General features: G+C 37.1%; 1 protein-coding gene across 7 annotated transcripts in view; it reads left to right on the plus strand.

Annotated features, from left to right (window-relative positions):
- The window catches only part of ASPH (aspartate beta-hydroxylase), a 106,793-nt gene that overhangs the window by 71,111 nt on the left and 10,441 nt on the right, over positions 1–25,241 (plus strand). For all 7 annotated transcript variants that reach the window (XM_072411135.1, XM_072411134.1, XM_072411131.1 and 4 more), the window contains 7 exons: positions 569–654; positions 4,152–4,238; positions 8,138–8,288; positions 10,819–10,955; positions 12,696–12,794; positions 13,213–13,302; positions 16,131–16,268. In XM_072411135.1, the coding sequence (XP_072267236.1) occupies positions 569–654; positions 4,152–4,238; positions 8,138–8,288; positions 10,819–10,955; positions 12,696–12,794; positions 13,213–13,302; positions 16,131–16,268 (788 nt within the window). The remainder of the gene's footprint in view (positions 1–568; positions 655–4,151; positions 4,239–8,137; positions 8,289–10,818; positions 10,956–12,695; positions 12,795–13,212; positions 13,303–16,130; positions 16,269–25,241) is intronic.

Genomic DNA, 25,241 nt, shown 5'->3' on the forward strand with positions numbered 1-25,241 from the left:
AAACTTTGAGCTTAAGTTAGCTACTTAACATAACCCAGTTGGACTTTTAGGAATAACTGCTGTATACAATTTTGTATGATGTCTCTATGCTTATGACCCTAGGGCTTAAAGAGTTCACACAATTTTTCCACATCTCAATGCCTGTTCCTCAGTGTGCCAATGATATGATTAGCCAATTGAGACAAAGGAAATATTAATCAAATTCAGACTTGGGTGGTGGTTTATGGATAATTGAATGACACAATCAGTGACCTAGTGCAAATCCCTCTTGGGTCTCAGGTACTAGTTGGAATTGTCATGCTAAGTAGTATCAATTCACTGTATCTAATTATTTCAATAGCTGCTCCTTGCAAAAGAATATTCTGTTTTTTTACGTCCGATGATATTTCATGAAGCAAAATAATGTTTCTGTAGAGATACTTACTGGAGAAAACACATTGCTTTCAAGATAATAACAGTATTTTTGTTAAGCTGTGAATCATAGATATAACTACAGTGCATTCATAAACTGTTAACTGTGATAATAAGATAAATGACTAAAACATAGATCTTTTATGTTGTTCTGTAGCCAAGAAAAAGAAACCCAAGCTTTTAAACAAGTTTGACAAGACCATAAAAACTGAACTCAATGCTGCTGAGAAACTGCGGAAAAAGGTAAAAGTAATGTATAGATTTATATGGAAGAAAAAGGATTTTGTTCTGATAGAATGCAACTGTTTTGTTCTCACGCTGATGCATTGATCTAATGCTGTTAAAAATGGTGGTCATAGGTTTGCTTTCAAAACAAAAATAAAACGCATTGAGCTATTTGAGATTCCCCAATTGTAGTGCATGGGCCAAGATTTTATTGTGGTTTATATGAAACAATGGATTTTAATGTTAAGTATACCCTTTGGTTTGAAATATATTTGCCCCCTTTTTCATATGTAAGTAAGACACTTGAACCAGCTCTGGGTTGTACAATAGGAAAGTAGGAAAAGCTCCTGAAGAATTAGATATTATTTTGCTGTCAGACACATTGTTTCTGCAACACTTAATTAATGATTTTTTGCTTTTTTTTTTTAAGAAAGTTTTCTCTTTCAACACATGTACGGTATATGTGACTCAAGCAGTCATAGCATTCAGTCTAAAAAAACTTTCCAGAAGGGGCTCCATTTTCAAAACTAAGATTCTTCTTTAATTTTTTATTTAGTCCATATCAGAGATGCTAAATCATGTGTTAGTGTAACCTTTCTCATGCATGGACCTACCAGGTAAACATATACATATCAGATTAAAAAAAAAAGTTAATAAAAAAAAGTTTAATCTGCTCAAATAAAACAATTTTACTTTGTATTTATTTTTCTGTATTGTGAATGTTGATTCTGGTCAGTATAAACCACTGCTGTCCTTAGCCTGTTCATATACACCATGTAGTTGCGTTGTAAGTGCTAGCACTATGAGTCACAATAGTAAGCTCACTTCATCATAAATTTGATTGCTTTTTCTTCTTGTGTGACCCCATCTAGAGGGATGGGCACAATAGTTTATGGTTTGAGATTTAATTAAATTGAGTAGTTCTAATAATAAACCATTGTGTTATATACTTGGGTTGCAATAATACTTTCACCAGTAGGTGCTGCTGCATAAAAAAACTGTAATTGCATCTTCCGTACTCAGTAATTCCGCTGAGCTATAGCGAGACCTCCTGTCTTGCCACTTAGGGGAAGCACAAAGACCTAATTTTTCCGGTAAAATCTGTTTAACTTTTAAAATTTGCTGACTGGTGCTGCACGTGGTAAAATATATTATAGATTTAGGACTGTGTGCCACTGTGATAGATGGAGGTAAACAAAGGCATTATGTCAGCCTCTCTCTTTTGGGACCTTGGATTAAGTGATCACTTTACATCACACACAATGTAATCCCATTTTCCATATCTTCGAGTCATAACCAGCAGACATAAATGAAAATAAAGTGGCATTATTTTCCCTTCGTGCCAGGCTTTGCTCCAGGCTGAATTGAGCTGCAGTATATCAGCTGGAAGTGTCATCCTCACTGCAACAGCTGTGCCAGTTAATAACACAACAGTGCACAAGTTATCTTGTCATAGTTATTGCATTTCCTATTTCTGAAATGTTCTCTCCCCTATGTAAGTGATAAATGTGTTTCCTGCTCCTTGTCTGAAATATAAGTTACTAAATGCAGTTTAAATAAACAAAACTTCTGTGCCATTAAAGAGATTTTATACAGATTGAAGATAATGACAATCAGGATTTAACTAGCAATACTGTTTGATAATGAACAATTTCATACTTAACAATAATCAAAACCCCATGTATATACATTAGCACCTTAATCAGCCTACATTCCACACTTCCGTGCCTGTTGGAAAGGCTTTTAGGTAATGCATTTTTTGCAGACAAATTTGCAGGTGGCTGGAGACATAAAACAGAATTGAACTAGACAAAAAGTGATGGAAAATCTAAAATGTTATGGTTGTCACCAGAACAGAAGGTGAGGTGAAAAATTCTATTGATTTTATATTGACCTGGCTGTTTCCAAGGACGTTTATTTTCATTTCCTATTGTGCATCTGGATCAGGTAGTGAAGACACATCTCCCCAACAAAGATGCAGAAAAAAACAAAAAAAATCTTGCTGGGTTTTTCCTGAGATAGAATTAAAGTACTGACAGATCATATGCCTTCTAAGAATCTTTATGAGGAGATATCTATGCCTTTTTCTGAGTTAAAGCAAAAGAAAGAGAAAGTTTCTGAACCACATCTATCAGCCCTATCAGTAGATGGTACCTTAAGGACATCAGGTCGGTTTTGCTCTATAGTAGTGGTGATACATATATAGGGGGCCTTGTGTGCACACCAGGGTATTATTAAAAGGGCCACTTATAATATGTGGTGAATCTGATATAACAGAATATTATCACTGACTACAAACATGCAACAGGAGATGCTCAAAGACTATGGAAACCCTACAAAAAGTGGTGCAGGAGTTTGTCAGTCTGTGGACAAGTTGCAGGGCTTTGTCATAGACTGCGGACATGCTGCAGGGGTTTGTCATGGACTGCCGACATGTGTCAGGAGATAGTTAGGGACAACCAACATGCTGCAGGAGACTGCTAGAAATTACTTTTAATACAACTACTTTACAAATCAGTGTTATTGTTCTTATTATCAAACAGATTTTATATAGCGCCAACATATTATGCAGCGCTGTACATTAAATAGGGGTTGCAAATGACAGACAGATACAGACAGTGTCACAGGAGGAGGAGAGGACCCTGCCCCGAAGAGCTTACAATCTAAGAGTTTTTACTTGTACATCTGTGCTTCCAACAGTCCCTCTAAAATGAATTGTGCCACAGTTGATATTTATCACAGCCATTATCAGACTCGGAGTAGTAAAAAGAGATAGACTGCACATATATACTTAAGACTGGAGAATTATTTTCATTTACTGACTTCAGTGAGCATAGAAGGGCCACAGTTTGGGCATCAGGTCCCTATAGTGTATTGTTACCCGGAATCCTGAACCTCTCCAGTGCGCAGATATTACCTTAGCTGCTTGGCCTTGGATTTAGACATCTCATCAGCTGACAGGTAAACTGAGCAGACTTGCAGGATGTGCCTGTTATTTGCTGATATCAGCACTTCAGGTACACTTTAAATCAACATATTCTCACATTACATCAGCTCTCTAGCATTCTTTGTTCTGTGGATTTTTCAAGCTTCTTGGTTGATATCCAGGCCTGTAAAGTCATCCCACTATTTATAGCCTGTTTAGATCATATATATATTCTTGCCTAGCAGTGCGGATTTCTGCTGTGACACCTGGGATGGCGGCTGATAAAAATGCAAGGTCACATGGCTAACCCACTTCTAGTGATGTGGAATAATTTGATTTGTACTCACATGGAAGACTTTAAGTGAATTTTATATCAAGTTCTATATTTAGCAGAGGCAGAAGAGCGAGTTTACAATGCACGAAGGTTTATCACAAATGTCCACCTGTTCACCTGTCATTTCAGTCATCTTTATTCTGCCTACTTATTTACCGCTCGAATGCTTTATTAATGTGATTTGCTGGTGGGATCACTTGATTGAATTCTCTTTGTATTGTATATTGTAATTATTACTTTGTTTCCGACTTACAGGGAAAAGTGGAGGAGGCATTAAAGGCTTTTGAAGCCCTGGTGGCTACATATCCGCAGAGTCCAAGAGCCAAATATGGCAAAGCTCAGGTATGTTATCTTCTAAAGAAAAGAAGACTGGGGTACTTTCAGTATGTACATATTAGTCATTTACTAAATCATCCTTCTCCTATCCCAGTCATATTATAGTGGAAAGACCAATCTAAGAGGCAGTAATTTGTACTGTAGAAATTTAATGTGACTTGTTATGTGAGAATCATGGTGGCTGTTATTACTAAACATTTTGCAAAATTATAATTCCCTAGCTGTAATGATAAATCTTTGGAGGGATAATGAACACAACTGTAGCAAACACAAGAGTAGATTTGTGAGCTGCTTCAAAGTATGCTGGATGGACCAATTGATGGCAGTGAGCAAGTCCCTTTCGGTTATGTCTCTGAATTGTCCACAAACTCACTTCTTACAGGACATGGTATTGTCATCAAAATTGCTGCGGGGTAAGAGAGGTCAGGAGGACATATGGGAACATGTCCCAAATAAAAAAAATAATATAAAAATGTAGCTGCTTTACATTTCACATATGATCACTTTTCTTCAATTAAAATCCCTTTTTTTCCTTTAAATGTGTCACAATTTCATTATTTCTTTCAAAAACAACTTTTCATTTAACTTTTATTTTAAAAAGAGTGTTTTTAAGAGTACAAATCCTTCAATTAGCATGTTTGGGGAACTGATAAAACTGATATTTTTTAAATTAACTGAATACAAAAAAGGAAGAAAAAATTGTGTTGTGTTCCTCTTTAAACAGCTTTAAGACAACTACAAACACAAGAAATAAAAAGTTCTGAATTAACCTCAAATTAAATACAGCTGGTCTGTGCATTGTGCTAATGAGAATAATCTGATGCAAAGTACCTTCAACTGGTTTAGAAACACATTATAAAACCTTTAGTTTTTTGACTTGGGACATATACCCATGTCCATGAACATTACTGACTATACTATGCTTAGGAGCTTTGTAGTTAACTCAAAAAAGTGGCTTTAAAACATGTTGCCATTACTATAATATTATTACTGTATTTTTCTGTGGCATGTTCCTAAAGGTCCCTCTTTCCTTGAAAAGTTGAGTGTTTTTGTGAAAAAACATTTCTCTTGAATTCACTAATCATTATTGGGCAACATAAAAAACACAGCTTCCTAAAAATTGTTTAAATTCACAAATTGATTTTGCAAGTGCTTATCCTAAGGAAATGTTGTGACTAATGATGTGAAAAATTTGGCAATAAAATGCAAATTTGTATATGCATTTTAAACTGAATGAACTTTAGTGAATCACACTTGTCTTATACAAGTGACAGAAAAGGTATAAATAAATGTGCTTATATCTTCTGTGACAAAAGTGAGAAAATGGAAAATATGCACTATTAGGCAGCTGCATCCTTGTATTCTGTAATTCATCAATACATTAATTTGTGTAAATGCTAGCAGTACAAGTATAAAAATGTAAGTTGGTGTTAGCCTTCTACAATCTAAAATGGAATGGGGGAGGGGGGTAAGACTGGGATTCAATCATCTGTGCAGCTAAAATGGAGCATGCTGATTGGAAAAGAAACCTGCACATCAGGGGGATGAGCTCATCAATGTGCTGCTTCTCCTTTACTGTCCAATCACATGATGGTACAATAACAGAAAAGTGCAGTACAGAAAAATCAGGTCTCCTGCCCTGACAGACAGGTCTGTGGTGTATGTAAATGAATGAATGGACATACAAATCCTTTGTATATATTTCATCTGTATATTTAACTTTTTCAACTTTGAAAAGAATACACAAATGGATTTAGCTTTCTCTTTAATAGCTGTAGTAATATTTCAGTATTCTCCGCAGAACCTTTTAGCCAACTGTTTTTAGGTGGCTACTTAAAAGTTGAGTCACAATACAGGAAGTCCCCCCTGTCTGCAGCTTCTTCCCACCCAGCTTAAAATAATTTTGTCGGAGAACACTAATATTATAAAAACCTGCTTGTGTTAAAGGAAAGCTCTGGGTAAAATACAACATTCAGTAATAAGTACATATGTTTTGCTATGCTTGGATGAAGAATGCAAAAGGAAACATAGCACTACCTTAAGTTTTTTGTTCTGAAATGAAAGCCTGATTAAACAACTCTCTGTTTCTAAAGAACATTACAGTAGTCACTAGTAACACAGATAAACTCATTGCTGAATCTGTTTCCATAATTTGTCTGGCTTTATGTGTATTTTGTGATGATATTTTTTTTAAACTGCTGTAATGATGTTATGCATTGTTTACACGCTTCATTTATGTATATCTAATGTTTTGTTCTTTTTCTTTGCTACATCGTTGCTAAATGGTATAATCTGGGTATGTGACACTCATTTCTGTGCTATATATTAGTTGTTATGTCAGTTTAGTATTCTATTAATTTGCATTCCTTTGTTAACTGCTAAATGTATGGGGACCAGCAAAATGTGCAAGGCTTGTCTACAAGTGCCATTAAATGGAAGGTTTTACAGATGTTTTTTTGTAGAAATAGTAAAATTGGCCAAAGCTTCTGAGCTCAGCTGTTCAGCAAAGCAGTAATACAACACAAAGGTTTATTTTAGCCAAGTTGTGGATAAGGTAGGGGAGGGTTAGAACCCCTGTCAAGATTTTATTGCTGCCTGTGTTCTTCCAGAGAATTCACCTTCTCTGCTGTACCCGTGCTTTGTCATGGAAAGTGATGGGAAATTCAAAATGTTAAAGTTGTTATCCTAATACAAGGTCAAAGCAAGTCCACTATTGGAGATGGAATGCAATGTGTTGTTTATATTTTTCAAGTCCAACTCCATCTATGAGCTGCGTTAAGGCATTTTGGGAAGATAGATCTTGCGGGGGGAAACATTATTTAGGTCATTGTGGGCACAGATCTGTTTTATAGTGGCAGCATTATATCTATTTGTGTCCAGCACTTCCACTTTCTGCTCACATAACAGCATGGAAGAAGTTAATTAGAGCTCAGGAATATTTCTGTATTGATTTATTTGAGCAGCTTAATAGAAGAGAAGACAAAAGCACGGGTGGCAGGGAAGGATAAAGCAGAGGAAATTAAAAAGATGAAGGAGTAACAGATGGTGATTCACTGTAATAGGAAAGATAGAACAGAAACATTTTTGTAAGAATAGGTTGGCAAGCAAGAATAGAATGTGACCAAGACGGGCTTTATAATAGAAGCACAGAAGACACTGTTCAGACTATTCTGAATTTTTATTCACATCCTACTATAGACTTCACAAACTAAAGTCAAGTACAGAACTTGCAGGAAGGTGAAAGTGTCCTATCGGCTGTTATGGCTATCAAATTCACTTTTTATTGTGTAATATTTCTGCTAATACATCATAGTATGTCCTTCGGGCCTGTCTATAGCAAAATGAAAGCACACCTGTGATCATATAATAATTAAACCTAATGCTAAAACTGGAAATTGAAATAATATAAAGTGAGAAATACCGGTAGATTTTTTTTTGTAATAGTCATGACATTTAGTACACACCATCTGTTATCACTGATCTCCAATATTTCATATATCGTCTTATATCCAAGATATATTCCTCAAGGGGGGAACCTTACTTAGGTCAGACTCACAACATGGTACAACCAATATGGAGATTCATTTTCATTTTACAGTGACATTCCCCTTGGGCATTTAAAAGATAAAATGTCTTTTAGACCTAGCATGTATGACTTCCTGTGACCCTGTATTGATGGGCTTGTTTAAGCTGTAAAAGACTGATTTGCCCCAGTTAGGAACAGTAGGACATTGAAACTAAAGGATCATGTAACCTTACACTATTAACATAAAGTTTTGTTGGATAAATAAGTGGGTACGTTCTACTGGTCTAGGTCATAACATACATTGTGTATCATGTTGATTCTGTCTACAGCCTCTTAAAAACACATTTACCATAGAAGTCACTAATTGTTTTACCCACAGTGTGAAGATGATTTGGCAGAGAAGCTAAGAAGCAATGATGTGCTTCTGCGTGCGATCAGTTCTTATGAAGAAGTATCCACATTACCCAATGTGCCTGAAGATCTTCTGAAGTTAGCACTGAAAAGACGAGCAAATAGACAGCAGTTCCTAGGTAAGGCGATGTTTAATGGTGTCATCTGTTATTTCACTGGTTTTCTTAATTGCAAACAATACTTGGAAACACTTTGGGTTATATTTATAAATAATTCCCCCGCAATTTCAGCTGAAAGTTCAGGTGTTTGAATCTCTCTACATTTCTGGTTTCAGTGCATAATGAATCAATGCCACATAGTTGCCAATTGTCAAAAGTGCACAGCAGTCACAATAAGACATATTTTATATATTTCAACAAACTCGGAGCAATTGGGTTGAATTGATAGGGGAATCATTTATAAATACACCCATTTATGACACGTAGTATTTAGTGAATCATCTTAATCCGGCTTGGCAACTTGACAAGTATTTAAAACTCCATTGTATCTTTAGATATCACTAATGCAGCATTTTAAGTTAATTTAGAACGATGTTGTGCAGTTCTGATCTTTGGGATTATAAAGTGACTTACGTTGAATACAGTTGTTCATTTGATGTCATATTGAAGTGAAACAACTAGCGGCATAACTCGATTACTGAACGGACATAGCATTTCCTCCCAGCACAATAATAACACAGAACTGTAATGAAAAAGTCAAACTTACCAGAAGAAAACATTTCCATTTCTTACCTGTAGGCACTATGCAAAAACAACTTTTCATTATTGAGATGCATAACAATGAAATCAATCTGAATGTCTGGGAGATAGTATAAATAATTTACATTGTAATGTTAAAATGACCCTTTACTATTCTCCATTCTATCAGAAAAGTATTCTACCTCATGTCTCTCATTCTGCATCCGTGACACTTGAATTGTAACAATTTTTCTTTAAAGGCCTGTTCTCTCTTGTGCTTTTATTTGCAATGTTTGTTTCTTTGTGTAGGGATATATTGCATTTGTGTTGTTTCAATAGACATCTTGGGTCAAAATGTTAATCAAAACACTTTTCATTCTGTGCAGCTGAATGTCCCATTTGCAAAATCTTTGATTTCCAATATTCTTATCTGCCGAATGTCCTGTAAAAATACAAGCTATTGCATTTGCTTACTAATGAATATGAGTATATATTTCTGATAACTAAAGTTAGTCTGAAATATGACTTTTGATTGGTTACTATTTGTCTTTTACTTTGCTATTGAATACGTCTTTACTTCCAAGTTCTGGGCATCTCCTTGTTTTCCAGAATGTAAATCAACAATTCATACTTGTTTACAGGTTTTATCATAAAAATCCATGTAATAATAATGTGTAGTCTATAGTAATGCAAATGTTTTGCAGCAGGTAGCTGTTGGCACTATGTTACTCTTTCTGAATGTACTATTCTGAAAGACTGTTTTGTTTCATAATATATTCAGGGGAAGGTGGCAAGAAATTGTAGGCAGGTGGCATCCCCTGTAGTGTCCTGTAGCCCCATCTCTTCAGTATCCATCCAAAAACAGCTTGGTTGGTTACTGAAAATTGCGTGGTGGTGCGTCCGACTAAAAGGGGCTGGGGAGAACACTGATATTTTATATCGTCCAGAATGTTACAACTGAAACAACAACAGGAATTGTTACAGGGACACCCCCACTGGTGGAATATCCAACAGACTGAGGAAAGGAGGAGCTCAGTCCACTAGCTACTATTATCAGTACAATTATACTTTGGTGAACTGACCTTTACTGTATTCTCCCCAGAATTTTTAAGATCAGCCTGTATATTATGACCCAACTTTTCAGTAACTACCCAAAAATAGCCAAGTGCTTACTGAAAAGTGCTGGGTGGTGCAACCGACTAAATGGTGCTGCAGAGGATACTGTAATTACTTACTATACATTACACAGCTACCGGGTCATGTCAAAGTCTGCTAGTGTTAGTGACTGCTATACATACCGTATGTACCTATATTGGCTTACATCAGGGAATCAGCCAAACAAGCCCAACTTCAACAATCACCCTCTCATCTTTAGATCTTAAGGTTTGTTCAGTTATCAAATCATGTTTTTGGAATTATAGATTTGCAAAAAAAAAAAAAATAAAGTAAAAGTACAGCTGGAGCAAGATTGTTTAAGATTATTAGTTACTTATAGGGCGTTATATAGAAATTTTCTTTTCAGGCACTTTGATGTGTGAGGCACTCAGCGCCCTCCTAGTAACAAACTACACGCACAAAATATAAAGTGCACTAAGCAGATTTCATTTTAGTGTAACAGTGTATATTCTTGTTGATTGCCTTGCTTTAGTGCACTTTTCTTTAATATTAATAATCCTGTTAGCTCCCCTTTTTTAAAAATTGAAGTTGCTAATGATCCTTACTTCTGTTCCAGAATCTTGTCTCATCCACATACCTGTATGCTGCTTTATAATCTATTCTTATTCAGTGAGGTAGTGCATTGAAGAACGATGATGTGCAAACAGCAATGGCTAGCATTCATTTGGAATATTTTGTAATTTCATTTTACTATAATTGTTAAAAGCTGGTACTATTTTGTTGTGGATTTCTTTATAATTGGCAATATGACATTTTATATATATGTATGTACTTTCCTTTGATGACATACATCTAGGTCGCATGAGAGGATCTGTGCTCACCCTTCACAAGCTGGTACAGCTGTTCCCTGATGATATCTTACTGAAGAATGACCTTGGTGTTGGCTACCTCCTTCTTGGAGATAACAAGAAAGCCAAGGAAGTGTATGAAGAGGTAAATCAGAGTTTTTCTTTTATTATTCAGGAACAAATTTTATGACAGTAGAAGAGTGCAAAGAGCAATGATGAGGTGCAATATACATGTTTCAGGTTACTGAAGTCAGACCATTAAAATATAGATTCTGATTGGCTGCTTCATAGTATGTCTTAACCTTTTTTATTTATCAAATGTTTATGATCATGTTAAAAAAGTATAAAACTGGTTAAAGTGAACCTTACATTAAAATGCAAGGTCCAGCCAACTTTCCCTGTAAATTTGATCTGGTGTTAGGTGTAAAAGATACCTATGAAAAAAAAAAAAGTTGGGCATGGCATTACCACGTGATACCATTCTTATGAAATGCAGAGCAGGCCATATTTTGCAAGAAGAAGCTCCATTTTCAGGAGCATCTTTTTTCTAGATTTGGCTATTGTGTATTCTCCAGAACTTAGCCAGAAGGAGTGTAAAATCATCTTTGCTTAGGTGCCCTGTGCGGAAGAAAACATTAAATCTACTGATATTGTGATTCCTACGTGGCAGGGTCATGGACAATATAAATGGACCTTTTTTGGCATTTTACTACAGGGCTGCTTTACGGATATGTGATATCACTCAGACTGCTTGTCGAAGACAGTAAGAATAATGTTTGGTTGCAATCCAGTAACCAATTTTCAAAGTGTTCCCAGGAATTATTTAAAACCTTGGCATGTAATCTAAATGTAATTGCACAGAATCTGTCATTGCGCTGATGTTCAGTTGCTTACTGTAGAGCTTTTCCCTTCCTCACAGCAGGGGACTGTTCAGTGATTACAGCCATCACACATCAGTTTTATAGCCATCACTTACTTTTACAGAAGTTTCTTCCCTTTGTTGTGATCAGTGCTTTGGAGAGGTACCAGCTGTTATTAAAGGTTCTGCCTTCGATATTCTGTCATACAACTCTTCTGAGTATATTGATGTTAGCACCTTCCTTAATAACCAGTTGTCTGAGCAGTGCTCATCTCAGATCAGGACACCACCTTTCTTTTCTAATCTTTTCCAGTATGATTTGTATATTTCATGCAGACCACAGCTTTTTCCCAGATTCTATACACTTCTATACATTTATCCCTAATGTACTAAACAGAACTGATAAAGCTGATAAAGTTTCTACTTTGCAAAGACTTATTGAATAAATACATGTGCAAGTGTTTTTGTGTAGAGGCTTGCATGTTTGATAACATGTTTAAAAGCGTGTTTACAGCATAGACATTGTACCAGCTGTGTTTTTGTGTAGCAGCTTGTACTATGGGATTTGGTCCTCTTTTAAAAAAAAAATGTATATTTAAAAAATAATGTATTTATTTATAGTTTCTTTCTTCTTCATGTTGCTCTGGAACCTCACAAGGGGCCTTCCAACCCTAAAGCTGCATTATCCAAATACTGTCTAAATACAAAAGGCTTGTGTGCACAGACTTAAAATTTGGTGTGATTTGTGCATTTCAGATATGTGCAATAATTCAGTGTAAAACGTCTGTGAAGCTGCTTGCAATATTAACACCAGTCACTGCAGCTCTATCTCTTGGATTATTGTACTAGAGAGAATCATGAATGACTTGGCTATGAGGTTTGCTTTAAATCTTACCAAAACCCAGCCAGTAAGGGGTGGTTCCGGAAGTATCAGTGTATAGGTCAAACATAGCTTCTATCAATTTCCTGCCTAATAGTCACTTAGAATATGTTTATGTAATGTTCTCATGTTTGTTTGTTTGCTAGGTTTTATCACAGGATCCCAGTAATGGATTTGCCAAAGTACATTATGGATTCATCCTCAAAGCAGATAACAAAATTGCTGAAAGTATTCCTTATTTAAGAGTAAGTATGTAAAGGGTGTCTATCTACTCTCAGTACAGGCAATTTGTTATTTAAAGTGTATCTCTAGGTCAACTGTTTTTATTGCTGTGTCTCCATTGAGGAGATTTATCCTCTGTTTGTACTTTTGTCACTAGGGAAGAAAATGGTAGCTAACTTAAAAAGTTATCTACAGAACAGTTTTATTATTATTAATACATTACAACATATTACAGCAGCACTTAATAAATCCATAGTCATATCACTAACCCTCCTCTATTCTATTAAAAATTGAGATAGAAGTTTTTGGCACTTGATATATAATAGTTTTTCCAGTTTATTATAGCTGCTTTCCAGCAAGCTTTTTATCATATTGTTACAATATTTTATAAAAGTGCATAAGGTTTTTCTTGAATAAATTTACTGAATAATTTATTTTTAGGAAGGACTATTGTCTGGTGAGCCTGGTACTGATGATGGTCGATTTTACTTTCACTTGGGGGATGCCCTGCAGAGAGTTGGAGACAAAGAGGTACAAACCTTACCTGATTTTAAAATTAACTAATGAGCATCAATTATTTTAGCATCCAATGTGATTACTGCATTTTTCTTTTGGGAAATTTGAGCTTCTCTGTTAGGCCTTGTGGCCAATACCCTAACATATTATTTCTGTGATTGCTTATGTTCACACTTATGTTCACATTTGTCTTTTATGTAGTATGTTTCAGAGGAGACCTAAGGTATGACTGCACTTTCAGTTAACATTTGTACCTTTCCCTCCAGTTTTTGATAAAATGCCAATATGACAGGCTACCTTTTATGAAAACACAGCCATACAATTGCTGGACTGTTGGGAGTGCTGTTTGGACATGGGAGACTTACTTCCATTAAGCTGAATGAGCGGCTCAACAACTTTTCTCTCTAACGCAGGAGCCAGTAGACTTTTGGCAGTACTGCATGCATCAGAACTTTTGTTTATGTAAAGATTATGTCATATTGACAAATTTCACGGGCTTCTGAGACTAATATACCACCTAATAAATATGTATAACAGTGTTTCCTAAGTCATCATAACATTTCTTGCTTGTTATAACATGTCTTCCCGTGTTTAGGGTAAACATACCCCGTGTAAGCTGTGTTTTTGAAGTAATATGTAGATGATTGGTAAAAAAGGAAAAAATGTGCAAACATAGGAGAATGGTACAAAACCCATACAATATAAGTTTAATTACAGTTATTTACCGCCTGACCTAAAATGAATGACCTAAAATGAAAATGTCAAGCTTTAGTGTGCATAGATAATAGGATATGCAGTGGGTGTAAATCAGAGTGGTTTACATACAGTGTGCATACAGTTTATCACAGAAGTGTACATACCAGTTTGTATATATTGAAGAATATACATAGCAAGTTAATTATATTGGAGGGTTTACAGAACAGTTTGTATATATTAGAAACTGGGTATAGATCAGAGTGCAGATGGCAATGTGTTTATACACCAGGAGATGTACATAGTAGTTTGAGCATTGCTCTGGGCATGCAAAGAGCAGTGTGTATATATTATAGTATAATATAATATAATATATATATATATATATATACATATACAAGGGGGTGCTGAGACATTCCTGGGTTTGCCCAGAAAGAAGAGAGCCAGAGTTATGAAATAACACATTTTTTCAACATATTCTTCCCTGAGATTGATGCACTTGGTACAGCGTAGTTGCAGCTTTTCTAGACTGTTCAAATAAAAGTCCTTTGGTTGAGCCGCAAACCAGCTCCCATCAGCATCTTTGACATCAATAATGTCCTCAAAACTTTGCTCCTTCAGGTGTTTCTTCAAATTCGGGAACAGATAATAGTCCGAAGGGGCCAGGTCAAATGAGTAGGGGGGGTGGTGGACCAACTGGAAACCCAGGATGTTCAATTTGGCAGCCACAAAGTTGGATGTGAGCACAGGTGCATTGTCCTGCAAAAAAAGGATCCCTTTGGTCAACTTTCCATGGCGTTTTGTCTTAATTGCCTCCTTCAGCTGGTCCAGGAAGTTAGAATATTACTGTCCGGTGATACTAGAGCCCTGAGGTTACCTACACCAACAGAATACTATCTTTGTCCCAGAAAACGGACGCCATGACTTTTTTGGCCTGATTTCTGGGTTCAGAACTTCTTCAGCTGTGGGGACCTGCTTTGGCGCCATTTCTTTGACTGGTCCTTGGTTTCAGGATCATAGATGTGGAGCCAGGTTTCATCCTCAGTCACTAACCTAGCCAAAAAGTCCTGTGCAGCTTCAAAATGGGCCAAAACGTCTTTGGATGCTTCAACTCGTTCCTTCTTCTGATCACTGTTCAAACATTTCGGCACCCACTTTGCTGAAAGCTTGAGCATGTCTAGGATAGTGGTGATAACTAACCCAACACACTCCCATGAGATGTCAAGTATCTGTGCTATCTTTTTTGTGGATATTCTCCGGTCCTCAATAATCAGCTCATGGACAGCATCGCAGGTTGCCGGGTCAGTTGAGGTTGGGGGGCGCCCACTGCGGGGCTCATCTTCAATGGTGAAATGCCCAGTCTTGATACGAAATATCCAGGTTCTGACAGTGCTGTAGGAAGGACACTTCTCCCCCAGTGTTTGGGACATCTCAGTGTGAATGTCCTTTGCTGACTTTCCCTGGAGAAACAAAAATTTCATGACAGCCGCTAACTCCAACAACGTGAAACTTGCTTGTGCTTCTGCCATCACAGCTTCTCACTAAAAGAAAAAACAGTTTTAGGAATCGCAAAGACTTGATATTTGCACAGAGACATACTAAGATATTAGGCTGTCATATGCCTCCACACTCAGCAAAGCCAGGAACTTCTCAGCACTCCCTCCTGTATGTATGTATGTATGTATATATATATATAAATAAATATATATATATATATATATACAGTGTGTATATATTCGTGGATGTAAAGATCTGAGGGTGTACAGAGCAGTGTATGTATGTATCACAGGGTATACAGAGCAGTGTGTGTATATCAGAGAGTGTACAAATTAATATGCATGTATTTGAGGGTTTACAGAACAATATATATGGGTGAGTGTATATCAGAAGGTGTTCAGAACAGAAGATGTAGAGCAGAGAATACACAGGTTGGTATGTGATGTATTAAACTGAGATCATTTAGGAGTACAGATGTATAGATGCAAATGCAACTCAAGATTTCATTTTTTTTTTAAAAAAGTGGGTGGCTGGTTGGCTTTTCAAACCTCAAGGAAGAAATAATCTTTATCAAACTAGCTCTTAAAATACAGTGGTGTATTCTAAACCTTGTCATGAATGGACTAATAGTAAAACGTGATTATTTTTTTCAGGCATACACATGGTATGAAGTTGGCTACAAGAAAGGACATTTTGCCTCCATTTGGCAGCGATCGTTGTACAATGTAAAGGGACTGAAAGCTCAACCCTGGTGGACTGCAAAGGAAACTGGCTTCACTGATCTAGTCAGGGTAAGCACTGATTGCTAATCAGGTAATGAATCTCTGCATAAACCATTAAGTCAGGGTAATTTCAGGAGGAAAGGATTGTGATGTATTCTCCATGGTGAGATTTCCCAGTCTTTTGCTGGGTAATCATCTGGGAGTTTACTTTAAGGCTCTTCCACTTCACTATGTGCTAGTCTTCTAGAAATCTATTCAAAAATCTCAGACACTTCTTATTAGTTAGGTATGTTTGCTATGTTGGCTGCATTGGTTTTTACTTTTTGGGCTAAGAACATTTGCAGTAGGTACAGAAAATACCTGTTTATCTGACAAAAAATGCTGTGTCCCTCTCACTTCCTATACAATTAAAAAGAAAGCACAAACACCCTCATCTTCCTTGTGTACAATGATATTCCTATCAATCCTATCAATGTAGTGAAGATGATCAAAAGCAGCCATGCAAGTTCAGCCATGACTTCTCTCAAAGATACAATGAAGACAAGATATGTGTTATTTGCAGTCTTACCAGGTGAAAATAAAAAAGCTGTCATCACAAACGACTGTTGAGCTGCAATATATCATATTTTTGGTTTGGGTTTAAATATGCTGTAAATGTTGGCAAAACAAATATCACCAGAGTATTACCTACCAAATTAGTCTAACAAGGTGTTTTCGTAAAGAACTGACCCTCTGACCATCCAAGGTCTTTGGTCTTGCCGTTCCTGTGGTTTTTGCTATTCTGTTTTTAAAAAATTCTCATGGGTATCACAACATGGGAGGTTTAGTTTCCCACCATGTCATCAATATATTCTACTTTTGGATGATGAACCAAAGTTCATCTGATTATTGAGAGGTTAAGTTGTCCTGATGACTAACCGAAGTGAGCTCTACATTCAAAAGCCCAAGAGAGATTTATTTGAGGTTAACAAGTTGAATGTCCTTGGCTTCTGTGATAATGTTGGTGCAGCAGAAGTTCCAGAGCAACTTTTCTTTAACTTTTCAACATGGAGGAACCCTTAAAATAACTTTCAGGGCTTAGGAAACCCCTTTTATAATTACAATATATACAACTCACAGTACATTAATATAGTGGTTGGTGGGAAGAATGCCTCTTACATTGCTGGCCATTGGGAAGAATGACACCCTTACAGATAGCCAAAAAGATCATTGGTGTCAGTTAAATTGCCAAATTGCTTTTGGCTCAAGGACCCTCCAGCAACTGGAGGGACCCCGGTTGGGAAATACTGATTTAGAGTCTCCATCCCACAATGGCTACATGACAGGTCTCTTAGCTGCTTCTAACGGCTGTAACAGCTGTGCCACATCTCTGCTGAAGAATTGCAAGCCTTTGTATGCTTTTTCAGCTGCAGCCTGGCAGGGCAAGCTGAAACCTGCATTTCCTCATCAGCTGGACGGCTTGCAGTCTGCCGGAGTCTCAACTACAGAGTTTATTGATTCAAGAAATAAGGACTTGGTAATCAGTGTCCTATTGTTCTGTGATTCAATGTGAAACCAGCTGGAGAATAATGTGGAAGCCATACATTTACTTATATCTTTAATTGGTACTTCAAATATTATGAAAATGCACATTTATCACTCAGAAACATTGCCCATGAATAATGAATTTGAATATATTCAACAGATTGATTAGTAGTGGCAGCTGTAATTTTCTCATATTGTATATTGCTGGTGGGACATGAAACATTAGACACACTGTACTAACGTTTATCATATTATATACCTATGATATAAATAACCTATGATAGTTTTAATTCTGTTTTATTCATCAGTGTTCTCCCCAGAATTCTTTTTAAAGCTGGGTCAGAACAAGCAGCAAACACCTGACTGCAGTTCTAATTCTTACCCACTTAAAACACAACTAAACAAAGTCCATTTCAGCTGAATAATATATTCTTTAATAAAACAATGGGGCTTCAATTAGTGGAAAAGAAGAAAATAATGTAACAGTAAAATTAGGTGAATGGACTCTCAGATTAACTGATAAATGAAATTGGCAGATGCAAACAAAAGTATCCCAAATAGAAATCACCATCTCTAAATTGAATTTTTAAGGCATTTTCAAAAACTAAACAAAAATACTGGTATAATACAACTTTTTAATTTACATACTATTATTGATTGTGACCATTAAACCTTGGCCCATGCAAAAGATTAATAGTAGTTACTATCCTAAAGTAAAGCAAAAATAAACTGTTTGACAATTTCCAAAGGAATAGAGGAAATTTATTGTACTTGTTAGTAGAACAGGAATAATGGTTTAGTGAGGCAGAACTGTACGCATTTCGCAGTAACAAAACAAACAGTTTTTATTACTATGTAAATAAAGAGATTGGATTTTAACAGTGTTTGGTTTTTGGAAATGTCTTAAAAATCCCATTTAAGAAAAGTGATATTTTTATCCACTTTCTTCAGTTGTAGCAGACACAAACATTGTAATTGTGTACATTGTGACAATAAACTTCTCTTATTTGCTCTGTTTGGTCTGATCTAATAAATATGCAACTAAAATCATGTTAGATCTGTTGATGGTGCTAGAATTCCTATGCACTCTGTAGTGCTAACTTAGTTAGGCTATCTTTGCAAACATCAGATTCCTAAGATCCTCTCTCCTAAAGTGCCAAACTGCTCCCCCATAGATACAGTGCAGTGAGTTAGTGTTGTATTCTAGAACAGTGTTTCTCGACTTTTTTTTTAACATGGGGGTCCTGGTAAAATAACTTCAGGGAACCCCTGCTATACTATATCCACAACTCAGAATACATTAGTGTGGTCAGTAGAAAGAATGCCTCTTACATTGCTGGTCAGTGGGAAGAATATCACCCTTACAAATAGCCAAAAAGATCTAAAGATTGTTCAAGGAAACCTGTTTGAGAAACACTGCCCCAGAACATGAAGTGAAAGTATTGGGAAAAAAATCCTAAACAAGGAGACTAATACAACTACCACAATTTACACATTTTAGAACTGGTAAGCTGGAACAAAGTACAATTACTGAATTAAAGAGTTGGCTAGGGGTGTCTGAATCCCAAAACTGTCTGAACACTTCACACGTACGTATTTCCATGTATTTTTTCTGGGGGGGGTTAATGAATGTTTTGGTAATTTATTAAGATAGGCACTGTTGTGAGCTTTCTTCATTTATGAGTTTGTGTTGTGTTCACAATCCTGTTATTAAGCTGTTTACAGATTATTCACAGCTGAACTTTACTTTGTTCTTTTTTTTCTTGAATGATAATTGCTGCTCCGAGAGCGGTTGTACTTTTTGTCTAGTTTTGCAAAGTGCATAGTTAAAATCATCTCCTTATTGCTGGTGCTTGATCTGGGGGACGATGTGCGATATTGCAATGTGTTTCTCCAATGTGCTTATTATATTGTAATTATGTCTACATTTGTTGTGATTCACTTTTTCTGAGTATTTTATAATTAACTATGCCTTTCGCCAGACTGTAATTATTATTGTAATTGTTTTGACCTACACTGTTCTGTACAATCATTAATTGCTGTGCCCCTGACTTCTTTTTTTTTTTAAACTGAAAGGAAGTGTCAAAATGTTGAAGGAATAAATTTCTGTTCCATTTTAAACGTACACCACATTCACAGCTTAAATGTTTCATCAAAGCTATCTGGAGTACACAGGAGATTTTATTTTGTTTTCATCAAGATTCATCAAGATTGGTTTTAGGGTAGGGAAACCGTGAAATTGTTCGGAGCCCTAATTAACAAAATGGCAGGGGTGCAGACATCTAAAATGTGCAAATTTTGCCCAGGACCATATTTTATTTAAAACCATCTATGTGTATCACAATGCACTGTTTCTTCCATTCCTTTGGTTGCCTTCCAACATTGGCATTGACTGTGAACCCGAAATGCTACTAGTCATCCCACATTCATAAATTCACCCTTAGAGAAAGAAGGTTACACAGAATAGGCTCTGTCATGTTGAACATCACAGTCATCAGCCTGATGTTAAAAGCGGACCTAAATTGAAGTTTGTACTTTGCATAAAGGGGGACACGACCCTTTAATATAAAGTAAATATATTCTTCTTTTTTTTTTTTTTTTTAACATGAGAAGCACCTCCCCTTTCCGTCTTGATTGTCGTGGGAATGGGAGCGCAGAGCCTCCCAGGATACCTATGTCACGGATCCCGGGAGGCTCCTGGCTGCTCCTTCTGCTCTTGCCCCATTTTCCTACACTGAGGGGAAATAAATGCATATCTCACTCATGAACACGCATGCTCTTTTTTCCCCTCTTTGCAGCAGGCTACGTCACCCAATCTCGCACCTACGAAGTGCGAGATCAGTTGGTGTAGGCAGAATATGTGGGTACTCGGCACTACCTCCTCTCTGGGACAAATGGGAATTCCAGGCGCGGGACCCGATCCAGGAGAGCTCCAGTGTGATCAAGGCTGGTGAATGGTGGAATGGTGAATTTGCTTAGGATGAAAGAGTATTATTTGTCCGGCTTATGCACTTTTGTCAACACGTGAAAGACTGCATATGCATATTCTCATATCAATACACAGTAAAGGTCTAAAGGGGGGTAATTCATTAAGCCAAACCTCTAATATAATTTTGGATACCGTAAGGAATGATTGGGACCCATGTCAGGTTTTTTTCTGTCTGTGACATTGGAAATCCTTTCCCTTCCCCTACTGTCCAAGAGACACAACAGAAACTAAACAGAGATCTCTCAATAGCAAAAGTAAATTCCCTGTAAGGCAGTTCTCAACAGAGTAGGTGTCCCCATTGTCCCCAAAAAATCCCCTCCTCATCACCTGTTCCTGTGATTTTGAATTGTTCATCACTGATTGCCAGTACTGTTAGGGAAGAACCATCCAAGTGGGGACATAGTCAGCAATACGCAATGACAAGATTTTACACCTACGGACACGATCTAGAACTATGGCATCACATTAAAAAAAATTAAATATTAAAATATGATTTCCTACAATGTCCCACATATAAGCCTTTTGTCTCTGCTAATTCACCTAATTCTACACTGCTCCTCAATTAGTTTGTCATTCTCATAAAGTTATGTCTGCTGCAAAGTTGCTGCAAATTCACAAGATGGCAGCTTGTCATTCAGCACCTGACCACACCAAGGCCCACCTATTTCTGTTTGGATTGGGGACTTGTTTAGATTGTCATACAGTATCTTATTTTTGTTCTTTAATTCCACCTCACCGTTTGTCTTCTTCTGTTTCAGTCACTGACTGCAGAGGAGATTTATTTTGAATAGATTGAATGGCATCCTCGTCTTTGCCCTGGTAAAATTCTTAGTGTTGATCACGGCATTTGTACATGACTTGTCAGACTTTTCTAAATAGAAGTTACAAACTGAAAAAGAGGTCTTTTTTCTACTACCTGAGAAGCAGTATCAGAATTGGTGGTTATTGTGGCTGGAGCCTGAAATGTTATGTGATGTCGTATTTGAGGTCTGCATAGAGTGATTCTTTTTCATTCAGCGTCTCTTTATAATGAATGTTAGCCTGAGTTCAGCGTAGGTGTAAAACTGCTCTGGGGACATACATTACTGTCACAGCAGTATGCTTGTTAGTTCCTCGGAGACAAAGCCTCTGTCAAGCTGTCATTACAGAAAACAGGGTATATGCTATTCCTGTGGATCTCTGTGTACTTAGGAGGTAGCCATTTTCTTGCTGCATTCAATATCTCAGAGGTGGTAGTTTATCTAATCATTTGCAACATGTGGCTTTAGATCTTAGCCATTTTTCTTTGTGGTGTATCTACAAACAGGTACTTTGTAAACTTCAAATGTAAAAATATCTAATGTTTGAAAATTGAAACAAAAGATTTCCCATACCCATAGGGTGGCAGATATCTTTCTTCTTTTGATTACTTATAATTGGGCTCCCCATTTTTGTAAAACTAATTGTTAAACTGCCAGTTTAGGAGAATATGTCATAGAGTTTGCAATCTAAACCAGTCCTAGAAATGGTAAGGGATTTATGTTGAAGTTCATCTAGTGTAACCTCTAGAATTTTTTACATTTTACAAAACCCTATTGTAAATAAATAAAGTTTCTGCTGTTCTGTATATACCAGCCTCAGTCATACAGAGGTTAGCATCAGGTAAGAACCAATGGGATATTTTTAGGCACGTCAAAGAAATTCAATATCATAAGTATTAAGAAAGCATAAACCTAATCTACAAAACTAAATAAAATGATCAAATTCAGAGTCACAACATTGTAGAAAGAATAAATATTCAAAAAGCATACATTTCAAAGGGTACCCACTACTGATCAAAGCCTTACCAAACAGAAACTCATGAAAATATCATTACAACATTTCAGGCAATCTAGTGGGATCATATCCTTATTACCCAATGCGTTTCAAGGCTGATGACAGGACTGCTTCTTCAGGAGGATTAGAAATATATGTACTAGTTAATAAAAAGGTTCACATGGCAAGTGAAAGAACCGTGTGACTCATTCTCATCGTAAATAAGGTAAAATAAGTCCAGCATCTGCAGAACAGGAAAAAAATTCAATAATCAAAATAGGATGTTATTGATTAATAAAATAGAAATGCCACCAAATTATGAATTACTTTTAGCTAAGTAAAACTTAACCAAGCTAAAAAATCACTCATAAGTCTTTGTAGGCATATGAGGTGCCACCAACCATCAATCCCTCCATCAATATTGAAGAGCAGACTCATAATATTGGAATACAACAGGGGTCCTCAAACTACAGCCCGCGGGACGAATACGGCCCGCTGAGGTTGTCCATCCGGCCCGCCGGCCGCCGAGGCTGCTTCTCCTGCCTGAGCTCTGGCTGCCTGCCATCTGCACTCCAGGGAACCCGGTCACGTGACACCACTGTTGCCGACTTCACGCTGGAGCTGTCGGGCGGAAGCCATCAGGCAGAGAAGGTATGAGCAGAGACTCATTGCTGCCTTCATCCACTGGCTGGTTCTCACTGCAGCACAAATGTACATGATCAATGTACATTTGTAAATAGTATAAACATACTATGCACATTGATCATGTACACATATGCTGCAGTGTGATCCATGTATGAAGGCAGCAGTGAGTGACAGGTAGCTGACACTGACAATGTTTTTTTTAGCAGCCCTTTTTTAATTAATAAAAAGTGTGGGGTAGTGTTGGGTGTAGGGTAGGGTGTATAAAAAGAAGCAAATTAATGAATTGCTTGAGATTATTCATTTGCATGGAAAATGCAAGATAAATTTTTTCAATACACACAGTGAAAATTCAAATTTATCTGTGCATTTTCCATGCAAAGGAATAATCTCAAGCAATTTTAAAGCCAAAGTAAACGCCACTTTTTTTTTTTTAATGATCGGCAAGTGTGCTGTGCATTCTTGCCGATCATTAAAGAAAAAAAAGTTAAGTGACTTACCCCATCCTAGCGAAGTGCAGCGGTGACTGGTCCAGGACAATTAATGGACAAACCTCTGCTGATTCAGTTCACCACATGTCATCATGCGAACCGCCGTGCAGATGTTCACATATACATGTTCACATGTGAACTCCATTAAAATCAATGGGCATGCAAACTTGTATATACGAATTCCCTGTGAAGTGTACAAACAGCCTCCGCACATTGTAGAAACATGAATGGGGATATTATCACAGAGAACAAAGAAAAAAATTGCGTTTGGCCAGGAGAGCACCTTATTATGCAATTTAAAGGGCAAGTTTCAAAAAACACAAATCATTGCAATGACATCCAGGCTGTCATAAAAAAAATATTTTATTGAAAATGAAAAAGAAATGGCGTAGTCCCCTCCCGGAAGCCACCTGTCACCCATGCAGGCTGGTATTGCCAGGCATACAAAGCCTGGGCAGCATGGGGCTCCACTGCCTGAGCAATACCAGCCTGCATGGATGACAGCGGTTAAAGAGGCTTTAGGGGTGGGGGGTTTTACACCAATTTGTTTCAACTTTTCCAATTGATTCATGTTCCCGACGATACCATCTGAGTCCCCATTCATGTTTTTACTGTGTGCTGAGGCTGTTTGTACACTTTTCAGGGTGTTCACATTCCCATTGACTTTGCATTATATATGGTTCTCCCACGCAAACACAGCATTATGTTCGTCTGTCAGGAGAAACGCAAACGTGGGTGGTCCATTGCAAACTTCGGTGGACCATCCCTATCCGGTATCCCGTCACTGATGTGTCCCCAGGGAGCAGCCACCTTCATCTTTTGGATCCACGACAGATGTAACTTGGATGCTTATGGATCCTTATCGTCCATAGGACAGGCACTGATAATGCGACTCCTACGCTTGCGCAGGAATTGCATTATCTCTGGGGGCTGCAGCGTTCACTGAGAAGAGAGATTACACTGAACGGGGCATGGCAAATTTTATTGACTTGAATTGTACCAGTAACCAGAAGCACAGGCCAGTAGCCGATGTGATAGCTATGCATGCCCATTTTAAAAAAGTAATAAAATAATTTTCATCCCTAGGAATGATGTCAAAGAAAAGAAAAATTGACTCGGAGTGCAGGATATTTAAAGAACAGTGGACCTATGATTTTTTTTTCATACAGTCCAAGGAAAAAGCTGTTTGTCTGATATGCCAAGATTTAGTGTCTGTGTTCAAGGAATACAATTTGCGTCGACATTGCGAAACTCGACATAAAGACAAATATGATTGTTTCATCGGACAAGTGAGGAAAGACAAAATTTTAAAACTGAAAAATGGATTGACAACTCAGCAAAATGCCTTTGTGAAGCAGAAGCTGCTAAATGTTTCATCAGTGCGAGCAAGTTTTCAAGTTGCCAAGCTAATAGCGCGCACTGGCAGACCATTCATAGAGGGAGATTTTGGTAAAGAATGCCTTCTTTCTGTTGCCAAAGAGATGTGTCCAGAGAAGGCTGATTTATTTAGTACAGTGAGTCTTTCAGGACTTACAATTACACGGAGGATTGAAGAAATGGGGGACAATTTGCATCAGCATTTGCGAAACTCCTTTTTTTTCA

This window comes from Pyxicephalus adspersus, chromosome 5, assembly GCF_032062135.1.
Source record: "Pyxicephalus adspersus chromosome 5, UCB_Pads_2.0, whole genome shotgun sequence".
Classification (NCBI taxonomy): domain Eukaryota; kingdom Metazoa; phylum Chordata; class Amphibia; order Anura; family Pyxicephalidae; genus Pyxicephalus; species Pyxicephalus adspersus.